Source organism: Sinocyclocheilus rhinocerous, unplaced genomic scaffold, assembly GCF_001515625.1.
Source record: "Sinocyclocheilus rhinocerous isolate Xijiao unplaced genomic scaffold, SAMN03320098_v1.1 scaffold760, whole genome shotgun sequence".
Lineage (NCBI taxonomy): Eukaryota > Metazoa > Chordata > Actinopteri > Cypriniformes > Cyprinidae > Sinocyclocheilus > Sinocyclocheilus rhinocerous.
In genome coordinates, this window is record NW_015667422.1 from 431338 (window position 1) to 443632 (window position 12295).

The following is a 12295-nucleotide window of genomic DNA, read 5'->3' on the forward strand; positions in this document are numbered from 1 at the left end:
AAGATATTTTTGATGAAATCCGAGAGCTTTCTGACCCTCCATAGACAGAATGAATGGTGGCGGAGACTGACACAGAAGAGAAGAAATAATTGAATAAAGTCGTTATTTTTGTTTTCTTTGCGGACAAAAAGTATTCTCATAGCTTCATAAAATTAAAGTTGAACCACTGATGTCACATGGACTATTTTAACGCTGCCCTTACTACGTTTCTGGACCTTGAGCATGGCAGTTCCCTTGCTGTCTATGCAGGGTCAGAAAGCTCTCGGATTTCATCAAAAATATCTTCATTTGTGTTCCGAAGATGAATGAAGGTGTTATGGGTTTGGAACGACATGAGGGTGAGTAATTAATGACATAATTTTCATTTTTGGGTGAACTATCCCTTTAAGTAAGATGATTTAACATAGCTCATGGCACTTTTAATCACATCCCCCCCAATAATCTATTTCATTAATAAAAGTATATGACATAACTGAGTGTGTCTGTGGGAAATGAACAACACTGATGTTATGTTTCAACAGAGGAAATGCATTGTGGTGGAGCTACGGAAACGGCCTGATATTGATCTAAATGACTTGGACCCCTCATTTGCTGCAGGATTACCGTAAGATCAGTGGTTGACTATACAGATTCTCATTTGTTGTTCTTTTACTTTCATGGTCCTACCGTTGCATTTCGTCTCTCAGGCTGACCATGATGGAGCACCTGTCTAACTCCTCACTCATAAGTGTACTGGACCATGTTCGACAACACTTCATTGACTTTCTCCAGCTACCACGACACAAGCAAACGGCCCTAGCAGAGAAAGCTATCGATGCACTCGTAAGCACAAAATCATTGCAGATTTTCAACATTTCATGATTGTAGTCAATGCAGTGGAACATTTCAGAAAAGTTTCACAGTGACCCAGACGACTGATTCCCTCATCCTTTAGTTGGTATTGGCACCAAATTATTTAAATTTTTATTTTTTTTTTAGAGAGGAAAAAAAACCCTACGTGAAATCTAATTTTACTGTTGCAGAATGCAGAAAAAAAAAAAAAAAAAAAGGGGATTTTATAAATATGGTTTGGATCAGGTTTTTGTTCAAACTGAAAGTCATATACAGTGCCGTTCAAAAGTTTGGGTTTGGTATGTTTTTGAAAAGTCTCTTATGTTTATCAAGGCTACATTTATTTGATAAAAAAAATGCAGTAACAGCAATATTGTGTCATATTATTACAATGTAGAATAACTGTTTTATATTTTATATATTTACATTTTTCCTGGGATGGCAAAACTACATTTTCAGCAGTCATTCCTGCAGTCTTCAGTATCACACGAACCTATCTTTGCTGAATAAAAGCATTAATTTCTTAAAAAACTAAAATCTCCGACCCCAAACTTCTGAATTGTAGTGTATGCCAAATCCATTACAAGTCAAATATGCCAAATAATCAGATTGTGCAGACTTAATATACATTAAGATAATAAATGCACATTGTATTCAAAATTCCTTCTTTTCCATCCTTTTGTCTCCATTGACAGGGCATCTCTGAAAATGGGCTCACCGGGGCCTCCATGGACATGCTCGGTCCTTTTTTGCCTTTCCTGGACAGGGATGTGTTAGCTCACATGGACCGAGAGGCTCTGAAACTGCGACTGGAGGAACTGAAACAATATTGCCTGCCCTCTGACACCTTCAGACAAATAGCAGCTTTGCTCACAGAGAGAAGCATGCTGGGGTGTTAGCTCGGACCGAGAGGCTCTGAAACTGCGACTGGAGGAACTGAAACAATATTGCCTGCCCTCTGACACCTTCAGACAAATAGCAGCTTTGCTCACAGAGAGAAGCATGCTGGGGTGAGACAAAGTCATTCCATTTTCATATTGTTGACAACCTCTTTGTACTGACTGCAGCTGCAAAATGTAGCTCCTCGCTGCAAGCAAAATACAAATTGCATCTGTACTGGGAATTTGACAGACCCTATTGTTTGCTACAGAGATCCGAAAACATGGATGGTTGGGGATGTTGAGCATGTGGGTAGACTGCTGTTCACCCTTTCACCTCAGCAGATAAGATCCCTACCACTGGTAAGTGAAACACAGGTCTTTCCATTCAACTAAATCTCAATATTGTACAGGATATCATCACGTCAAACCTCTACATTTTTCCTTCAAGGGTGATTTAGGTAAAGACACAATTGAGCAGGTTCTGATGAGCCAGTGGCTTTGGAAAAACAGCGAATTGGGAAAGGCTTGTTCAGACCGGAAAGGATTACGAGAAAAGATGAACGGTCTCACCCACAGGATCGTTAAAGGTCGATGGTGGATGAGAAGGGGTGAGTTGTGTGCTGTATTCATTTACAGAATCCATTAGATATTATTTGACGACTTCGGAAAGGTAAATCGTATATTGTTGCTTACTAGGGACCATTCCAAGCTGTGCAGACATTAAAGGGACGTTTCCATCGGCCTGGAGGTCCTTTCAGCTGAATCGAATGAAGAAGAGGGAGCTGAAGGTGTGTGTTGAGTTCGTCGGTCAAGATGACACACTTGACGCCGAGCAACGTGAAGCACTTTGGATGGAACTCAGACCGGTTAAGCCGCTTATGCTTGTCCAAATGCTTTTGTTTGTTGATTATCAAATGCTTTATCTTATACAACAACCATTATTTTAGGTGTATAAGCCAGTGAGGCAGCTTAAACCAGAACAGGTGTTGGAACTGGGTTGTATAGTGACCGAGATGGGCGAAAGAGACCTACAGGCTGTCAACTTGTCCAATCTGGCTGTGGTGGCCCATCTGGGGGACCTCAATGGGTGGAATGCAAAGAAAGTACGTTTTCAGTTGTTCGGATTAGCCTGAAGTCCTAAACAGGAAAGATACATTACGTCTAGTTTTTTTTTTAACAGATGAGAGCAGTTGTCCTTGGTATAATGAAGCGACTTAAACAAAAGCCTGAAGAACTTGGTGTGGTGGAGCTTGTTTCCTTTGGACATCTACTTTGTGGCTTTAGTTCCTCTGACATTTCCCGTATAGACCCGTTCAACCTGAGGTTGGGGGAAAATCAGTTCACGCAATTCAAATACAAAACGATTCACCACAAAACCTTTTAAAGCATTGTGTTTGTGTCTATTAGTGTGGCCGCTTTGTTTCTGAGGGAGATGGTACTGCCGTGTTCAGAGCAGCAGACCGAGACATTGACGTCACGCCTATCCAATCCTCTGGGCTTTGGTCCAGTCAGCAGCTGGGGCGCTGAGGTCTTCACTGAGATTGGGACTTTGGCAGGTACTGATTTCAATCAGTTCAATGGACAGTATACACATGCCAAATTGCGCAGGCTTATAAAAAGAATAAGACAAACTGATTTTGTGTCTTCAGCTGGGCTGGAGGATATGGTGTTGTCTGCACTAATAAAAGAGCAAGTGGATGGTCTTACTCCAGCAGCAATAACCCTAATACCTCCAAGAAAATTTGCTGTGAGTGATGGATGTCTGTTTTCATTCATTTTTTTCACTTTGTATCCTTCTGTTAATCGTCTAAAGGTGCGGTCACATGTACCACTGCTCGACGAAATCCAGTCATTCCATTAAGAATTGGTGCAATTGAGTGTTTTGTGTGGGGCAAAAAAATTCACCACGCAGATTACGCTTATATTCATGTTGGTCATGCACTTTTGCAATTGGATGCACTGACCAACAGCTGCTTGATTTTAAAGCAACTTCTGTTTAAGAAGTGCTTCATACATCTCTACGCTACTGACAAAATCTATTGTCCATCATTGTCAGTAGTGTAGCATTTTTGAAGCACAGCTCACACAGAAGTCACTTCAAACCAGTCAGATTTCTGTTGGGAAATGTGCCTAATCTGTGTGACAAGTATGAATGTGCTGCAAAATCTGCACGGGGAAATCTTATGCCTCCATGCAGAATTTTCAATCGCATGCATTCCCCAAAAATTCACCAAAAAACCTGTAAACGTGAACACAAAAAAGGTCTATTGTCAATTGTGTTGCATTGTATGAAGCATATCTCACAGAGAAGTAGCTTTCAAACAGAGCAGCTTTCTATTGGTCAACGCACCAAATCTGTGTGATTGAACCAGCTGCAAAATCTGCACAGGGAAATCTTTCGCCTTCAAGTGAAATTCTCAATCTTTCCTATTAAAATGGCTGGATATTGCCCATTAAATTTGCAGAAGAACAGTAAACATGACTAAACCTTTAGACAGTTTATGTTAAAACTGTCTCAGAAAACTTTCATCTTTCAATTCTTCCCCTATACAGCACCCCTGCTAGAGCCATATACATTCAGGCAAACGCTTTGGTCGTGGTTCCACATTAAGATGCCATATATCTGGTTTAAAAAAAAAAACACTTTTAAAAACATGCATTTTTGTTGTTTATGAATGCAGTAACACTCCTTATATAAATATGTCCTAAGAAAAGCATCCAAGCAGGACCATGTGAACCTTAAACCAGCATTAATGTGCAGGTTATCCACAGTTTAGGTCAATTACCTGATTGGTGGGTTGTTTAAGCAATAAAAAAAAACATGTAGTTTTGAATATAATTTGTGTGTATAGTAAAAATAATTTGTAGTGGCTTTGAATGTGCTATTTGTGTTTCTCTAAATGACTTACCTTAAACTGAGAGCTTCCAACCAAAAATCAACACAAGGAAGACCCCAAATTGTTGCCAACATTGGTTCATCATGTTTCTCATTATTTCAGGTTGTATTCAGTGCCACGCAGCTGTCTTGGCTGAGCTCTGAACAAGCGTGTGCCGTGACAGAGGAGCAGTGGGCAGAATTAGACAGCGAACAAAGACAAGCACTTGGCATGGCTCAGTATGAAGGTGAACTCATGCTTGAGCACAGAGGTAAGCTAGTTCAAACAATGTCGTTATTCTTAACTAAATATGCTTTGGTAGCTAAAAAGAATTGCATATAGTAATTGTCGATCTGTTATTAATCTGTCATTTTACTACAAAATATATTTGTCTCTGCAGGCAGGAACCAGGCTCCATTGTTATGGTTTGCCGGCAGCTTCAGAAAATATTTATTACTTTATGTCTGTACATTGTGGATACTATTATAAAGATTATAACCTAAGGCTTTTTATTTGTTCCTCTTTATTGAATTCTTACATTTATAATTAAATGCTAACTCAAACACAAAACTAACATTTTACATATTTACAAATAAACACTTTAAGCATTATTTAAAGTCAACATGGGTGCCGTCAGAATGCCAACAGCTGATAAAACAGTACAGTAATCCACACCACTCCAGTCCATCAGTTAACATCTTGTGAAGTGAAAAGCGATTAAGATGTTTTTAACTTCAAACCATTGCTTCCGACTAAAATATGAGTCTTCTATCCATAATATTGCTTTCTCCAATATTATCAGAAGAGAAATATACACAGATTAAGCAACGTTTACAAGCGAGAAAGTCCAAAACAGTTCTAAACAAATATGTGGGTGGATTTTGATGTGAGAGGACAACAGGGGATGGACTTTCTCACTGGAGGAGGCGTTATTATGGATTATGGAGTCATATTTTTGCCAGAAGCCACGGTTTAAAGTTAAAACGCCATAATGCAGCTATAACGTTAAAACTGCAAAAACATGCAGCTTTTCACTTAAGACATTAACTGATGGACTGGAGTGGTGTGGATTATTGTGATGTTTTTATCAGCTGTTTGAACTCTCATTCTGACGGCACCCATTCACTGCAAAGGATCCACTGGTGATGTAATGCTAAATTTCTCCAAATCTGTTCCAATGAAGAAACAAACTCATAAGTAAATTTTCAGTTTTGGGTGGACTATTTCTTTAAGTAAACTAAAGTAAATTTCCCCATTAAAACAACATTGTTTAATAAAACAAAATTTGGACAATTTTTAGGCAATAAACTTTAGCAGTATTGGGAAGGTTACTTTGGAAATGTAACAGGTTACAGATTACAAGTTACCCTATTTAAAATGTAATAAGTAAGTATATCTATTTCAATAACTTTATTAAAGTGATGCAACTGATCACATATTTTTTTTACTTTTCTAACAAATGTTTTCAACTGTTAATCATTTTCAAACATTTAAACCATGCAGGGTTAACCTTACAGTAGTGCTCAACACTGTCAGACTTTCAAAATCCTTCATCACTTGAAATCATAACAAGAAAGTTGAATAGCTTTGATACTGTTTTTTAAATCAAATCTTTGCATAGCTATGACAGGAAACACTGGCATCTAACAATGCCTTGGAAAAAACAGTTAAACTTAAAAAATAATGCATATACATAAACCCAAATAGGAAACAAACAGTTATTGAATAAGCATGTGTCCTATTCTGTGTCCTAAACTCCTGAAACATCGGTGTCTCATATTTTAGAGCAGTCAGGGTAAAAAATCAACTGAATCTGTATATATATGTGAGTGTGTGTGTGTGTGTGTGTGTGTGTGTGTGTGTGTGTGAAAATATTCAGATGTAACCCCCTTTGTAATTGTTAAAATTTTCACAAGTAACTGTAATTTAATTAGACTTTTTTTTTCTCAGTAACTGTAACGGATTACAGTTACATTTTTTTTGTAATTAAATTACATAACGCCATTACATGTAACTAGTTACTCCCAAACACTGACCTTTAGATACTGCATGTCAAAGATTTTGGGCTTGTTGCCTTTAAATTAAAAAACAGTGAGGGCACACAAGAAGGCACAGAGAACTAATTTAAACCTGTGTCAATGAGTACTGCAGTTCTAATACATTTTAATATGTACACTATCCACCATGCCACAGATGTTAAAGTGTCCACCATATCTTGCATGCTTCCGTACACAGATTAATCAGACTCAGTAATGCACAAATACAGTAAACAAACCAGATTTTAAATTATTCTGTGGACCATATGATAATGCATCAGATTTGTGTTTATGTCCAAGACTTTTGCAAACAAATCTAATAGGAATGACACAACTGTAGCTTTTGGGTTAAGGAGCAAAAAAGCTTTTTAAAAAGTTTCTAATGCATTCATAATGCAATACAAATAGCTAACGAACTGTCCGTCTACATAACGAGTTGTCAGTCCATTACATTGCCTTTCACAAAGACTACTGTACTGACAAATAAAACATAACTTGACTTTTGGTCATCAAACCAACGATGCTTGAATATTATCATAATGACAAGCAAGCAGTGAAATATGAAATATACACTTTGAAACGTGATCCCGATTGACGTGACCATAATGAGTTTGGGCTTCAGGAGCTTCATTAGTTGCATCATTAAGTCAGCTGTGGGTAGATGCACCCATTGATGGGCGAGAGAGGACGCACTCACCCGCCTGATTTGCATTCCAACTTGAAGTGCTGCTTTGCTTCCTCGTACTACTCGAGGAGTGGCAAGACTGCAGTTGTGCTTAATATAAAGAAAGTCATAGCCTATTTAAATTTTCTAAAATACGCAGAGAGTCTCATGATCACGTTTATGATAAAATAAAGAAGAATGGTCAAACACCAGTGGTCGGATGCAATGCAGTCTATTCTGCGAACATAAAATACAACACATTTTTGGGGTTTGAAAGTGAACCGCGCATGCGCCACTATTACTTTTTTTTTCTCTCGCAAAAGTTGTAGCATAAAAATGCATAATACAGAATACAGCAACATTGCATTGTAGCGTACACACATGCATAAAAATCAAAACAAGGTTTGTCGGGAACGTCATTGGAGTACTTGCAAGATATTTCGATTAGGCTATTTATTTTTTATTTAAAAGTCTGTAAGGTTGGAGAAGCTCTAAAAGGAAAATATGAAGTGGAAAAAATGCATTTGATTAAAAAAAAAATAGAAAAACAAATAAACGAATCTTAATCATGCTAATACTTCAAGTGAAATTCTTAATAATGAGCTTTAATTTTAATAATTGTTTTTTTTTGTGTCAAACTGACAGATCATATATATTATGTATTGTATGGGTCATTTCTATAACTACATCCTTCATGTTATTATCTTGCATGTTTTAATTCATTGGACAAAATATTAAAATCACAATTTTAAAGCCTGAAATCATATTAGTTGGATCAAAATACCACAATGAAGTGAACATGGGGTGCAGCAATGTCACGATTTTGGTTTAAGCATATATTTGTAATTACATAACATGGACAAACTAGTATATTTAAATATCCAGGTGATTCATTTTCCCAAAATATGAAGTGAACTTTAATTTGAATGGACACACGCCTGCAAGCTTTTAATAAAGTATAAAAAAAAAATCACCCCCATACAATATTTATATCGTAAGCATTTTGTGTCTTGATGTATTATATTTGTTTTCTATTTTTGTTACTAGTCTTAAAAAACAAACAAAAAACAAACGAACAAACAAACAAAAACCTTGTGTTTTTGAAGTGAACTACGCGCGTCTATCCAGCAGATGGCGCAAGCAAATCGCTCACCGCGTGACGCGCTCAAGAGGACGCGTCTTGACGTCGCAATTCATTGCGTATATCTGTGACGTATTTCCTGAGAAGCAGTCCGTGGACTACCTCTCCAGTCCAGTCCCTGGATAGAGGTGTATTTTTAAAAAAAAATAATTCGTTTGTTTACTCGCTTCCGCCGATTTGAAACGTTCTAGCATGCGTCCGTAACTATGTTGGCGTATCGGTCCAAAGGTGGCTCAGACGAACCAGTTCTCAGTGATGCCTTAGCGTCGCGTTGCGTGCGACAGAGCAAGCAAACCTATCGCAAAGTTTCCCTATTGTACAGTAAGATGAGTGCGCTTGGACTTTAGGACAGTCCAGCACGTCAGGACGTTTGAGTCTGTCCTCTTGACAACACTAACTTACTTCGTCGGCGTCTTGAGTTTAGCTTTGTTTGGGGCTCAGTGAGACACGGAGGACTTTTCGTCGTGTCCGTGGACAGGTTTCGTGGATTTACGTGGTGTCCAAGGAAACGGAAGATTAGAAGCTGATGCTGTTGAGGTAAGAAATTCATTTAGTACTTCTGAAGTACCGTGAGGATTGTTGTGTTATGTACTGAAATGGCATATGACTTATTCCGTACTAAAGTAGAGTTTACAAACTTATGTGAACCGCAGAATGTTTTGTGACTAACTTTTCCTTTTTGAATACTATCGTGTTCTATAGACTAGACTTATTTAAAAAGACACATCGGTGTACAGCTGTTACAGCACAATAAATGCAGAAACAACACATGTAGTGTGTGTGTTCCCCTAAAAGCATTTGGACACTTAAAACCTACTTTAATTCCAGTGGATATCAATTAGTTTCATATTATGTTATTCATTTTTAAAACAACACAAACACATTTTCCAAGCAAAACAATTTTTATAGTAAAGTGCACCCACCTCCCCCAATTTAAAAAAATTTTTTTTTTTAAATAGCACCAGACACTTTTAAGTTAATATTCTGGTTGTTAACCTTCCTCCCATCTGTAGTTACTCTGCTAGTGTGAACACAAATTTCCACACTTAAAATGTGTGCATACTACTTCATATTGCTTTATGCTCTTTTATTAGTCCTAAAAACTGTACTTACAGTTTGATGTCTTGTTATATTTTTGACACACACACACGCATATATATATACATACATACATACATACATACATATACATATATATAAAACAAGACATCAAACTGTATGTAAAATATGTATATACTGTGTGTATATACAGTGGGTACGGAAAGTATTCAGACCCCCTTAAATTTTTCACTCTTTGTTATATTGCAGCCATTTGCTAAAATCATTTAAGTTAATTTTTTTTCCTCATTAATGTACACACAGCACCCCATATTGACAGAAAAACACAGAATTGTTGACATCTTTGCAGATTTATTAAAAAAGAAAAACCATTTGAACTTATTTTATTTATCTAGCTGTGTTATTTAATCGTATGATTGTGTGTCATATCATTTTCAAGTATGGATCTTGTATTCTTGCACATTTGAGAAACAAGACTTCTGATTTTGACTCAAAAAATCACCCTGAGGCCAGCTGATAAAAAGTAAAAACAAAAATGCCTCATAAAAGGTAGTTCTGTGAAAAGCATAGCTTATTTGCCGATGCCACTAGTTTTTTTTGTGGTCTAATACATTTAAGTGCGAGTTAAGTGTCCAAATGCTATTTTGAAAATTTTTCTATTGTCTATTATCAATATATGCTGGTGGCTGTTTTGCTCTGTTGTTGTGAAGTGGAGTATTCAGCATTAAATATTCTATAAATTAATTATATCCAAGTAAATTATTGTTATTAACTTTATGCATGAAGTGCATGGATCCCCATCTCAAAGTTTATTTCCTTTGTCTGGTGTTTTCTTACCCTCGAAGTAGTTAAATTGATCATGTTTTCATTAGTTTCCCTCATGAGACTAATGTTTCAGCCATTACCAATCCCAGTGTAATGCTTGCCAGGAAACAAAGTTTGTCTCTTCTTTGGAACATGCATTCGCTTGTGTTTTGAAATCAAGAATGGATTGCATGTATAAAGCAGACTGATAAAATTTAGGTTTCCTTCAACATTTTCGGATAAAGCAGACTTATCTAAAAGTCCCACATTTTGCATCCTGTCTTGAGTTCTTTCCAAGTGGTCTACAATTACCGTCAAACATCTCTGTGCCTGTTTCCTCTGCCTGTGAAGTGTTAACCATGTTGTGATGTCATGAGTGGGTGTACTTTGAAATCAGGGCTGGCACAGCTTTAAATTGCTGTCAGGAAAGTTACGCACTTCTTGCTTAGTGCTTAGCCTACTTAATCAGGGTTAGACACGCGTTCAGTGCTCAAGTGAGTATCGTTCTTTATTTTCTTCTCTTGACCTGATAAAAACTTTATGTTATGGGGGTTAAGTGAGCTGAAGTCTATTACTAAGTTGAAATAAACTGCTGTAAGAACTTGCATGTAAACAGTATTTTAGTTTCATGTTTCCTGTGAAGTTTGTCTTAAAAAATTCTTACAAATTATTTATTATTATTTTTGTTTTTGCAAAAAGGTTTGGAGTTGTGGAAGTGTTTTAATGCTTGTGAAATACTCTGTGAAAATGATGGTCTTAAATATGTAGTCTAAATTTGTGTATGCATGTGTAGTACTTTTGATCTTATTAGGTAAATTAATTGGTTCATTTGTCAAATCTTTGTAGCAATATTTTTGTGTTCTCATAAACAGTGTTTACTGATTCGTGGTGATCAAAGCTGCTGTAAGCTGTTTACTTTACAGTAAAGCTGAATCCAAGTACTAAACTTGTAATACAAATACAAGCTTTATGTAGCCTGAATTCTGTCATTTGTTTTTTTTCACTGTTGTGCTTTCAAATCTGAATTTTAAGATGCATGTTGATTTCCATGTATAATTTCAATGAAAACTTCCAAAATTATGTTTGTTAAAAGTTGCATACATGTACATACTTACATATTATACAGCATATTGAGTTTAAAAATGAAGGTGTTTGTGTGAAATCCTGTTTAAGTTTCAGAATATACGTTTATTTTCTTTCCTGATGGTAAATTAGTGGTAGAACAGGTAGTGCATCTGAATCGGTGCAGTTTAACACATCGGACAGCATTCTTTTGACATTGTTATGGTGATAATATCACTGAGTACAAAAAGTACACCCACTTTTTTGCATTTAAGTGAAGCAGAATGCAAATGTTTAGCAGAAGATGGGTTGTCTTATCAGATTGTGAGACATAATTTCAGTTGCCTTTCTTGTTTACAGAAAAAAGAACCCATTTTGTCCAATGAGACTGTGTGACAAGCGTTTATGTGATTATGAAATGGGCCATTAAGGGTGTGGACAGGTCAACCGGACTCAGCATGAATCGTATGTGCTAGATAATTCTGCTGAATCGATCCAGACTTATTCAGGACAAGCAAGGGTTTTTGCCTCTTTAAAGTTTTTCTTCTTTCTATAAGATCAAATAAATTGCAAGCCAACTCATCCCAGCAGTCAATAAAAGTGGTTTCCGGAATTTTTTTATTAATTTTTTTCCTCTACCTTTAGACAAATGAATGGAAGAAACCGAGGGTAAATTTAATGCGCTGCTTTATTCAATAATCACCAGCTTAAGTTTATGGCAAGTTGAGCCTCATGTCAACAAGAATCTTGCATCAGTGTTTGCTTAGTTATAAGAGAGGAGAAACGATGGGATGGTTTTGCAAAGAAATGACAGTCTGACATAACTGAATATGGAAGTTGATGAATGTTTCTCTAGAAGAATAAGTCAGCTGTCCTCCCTCCCATCTTCAGTTTACTGGTGGCTTACCAGCCAAGATGATGACTTGGCACATCACTTACGG

General features: G+C 36.8%; 2 protein-coding genes across 3 annotated transcripts in view; both read left to right on the forward strand.

Moving 5' to 3' along the window:
* The window catches only part of LOC107733931 (stereocilin), an 18159-nt gene extending 9604 nt beyond the window's left edge, over positions 1 to 8555 (forward strand). The window contains exons 17-29 of the mRNA XM_016545783.1: positions 522 to 604; positions 687 to 822; positions 1527 to 1723; positions 1982 to 2072; positions 2161 to 2320; positions 2409 to 2578; positions 2660 to 2815; positions 2893 to 3035; positions 3120 to 3268; positions 3362 to 3459; positions 4712 to 4859; positions 4989 to 5054; positions 8395 to 8555. Of these exons, the coding sequence (XP_016401269.1) occupies positions 522 to 604; positions 687 to 822; positions 1527 to 1723; positions 1982 to 2072; positions 2161 to 2320; positions 2409 to 2578; positions 2660 to 2815; positions 2893 to 3035; positions 3120 to 3268; positions 3362 to 3459; positions 4712 to 4859; positions 4989 to 5054; positions 8395 to 8555 (1758 nt within the window). The remainder of the gene's footprint in view (positions 1 to 521; positions 605 to 686; positions 823 to 1526; positions 1724 to 1981; positions 2073 to 2160; positions 2321 to 2408; positions 2579 to 2659; positions 2816 to 2892; positions 3036 to 3119; positions 3269 to 3361; positions 3460 to 4711; positions 4860 to 4988; positions 5055 to 8394) is intronic.
* LOC107733942 (furin-1-like) overlaps positions 8521 to 12295 on the forward strand; it is a 115295-nt gene continuing 111520 nt past the window's right edge. Inside the window, exon 1 of one of the 2 annotated variants that reach the window (XM_016545797.1) lies at positions 8521 to 8966. The gene's annotated coding sequence lies outside the window, so the exon portion shown is untranslated. Of the gene's footprint in view, positions 8967 to 10716; positions 10787 to 12295 lie in introns of those variants that run through there. The other variant, XM_016545796.1, reaches the window with a different exon arrangement.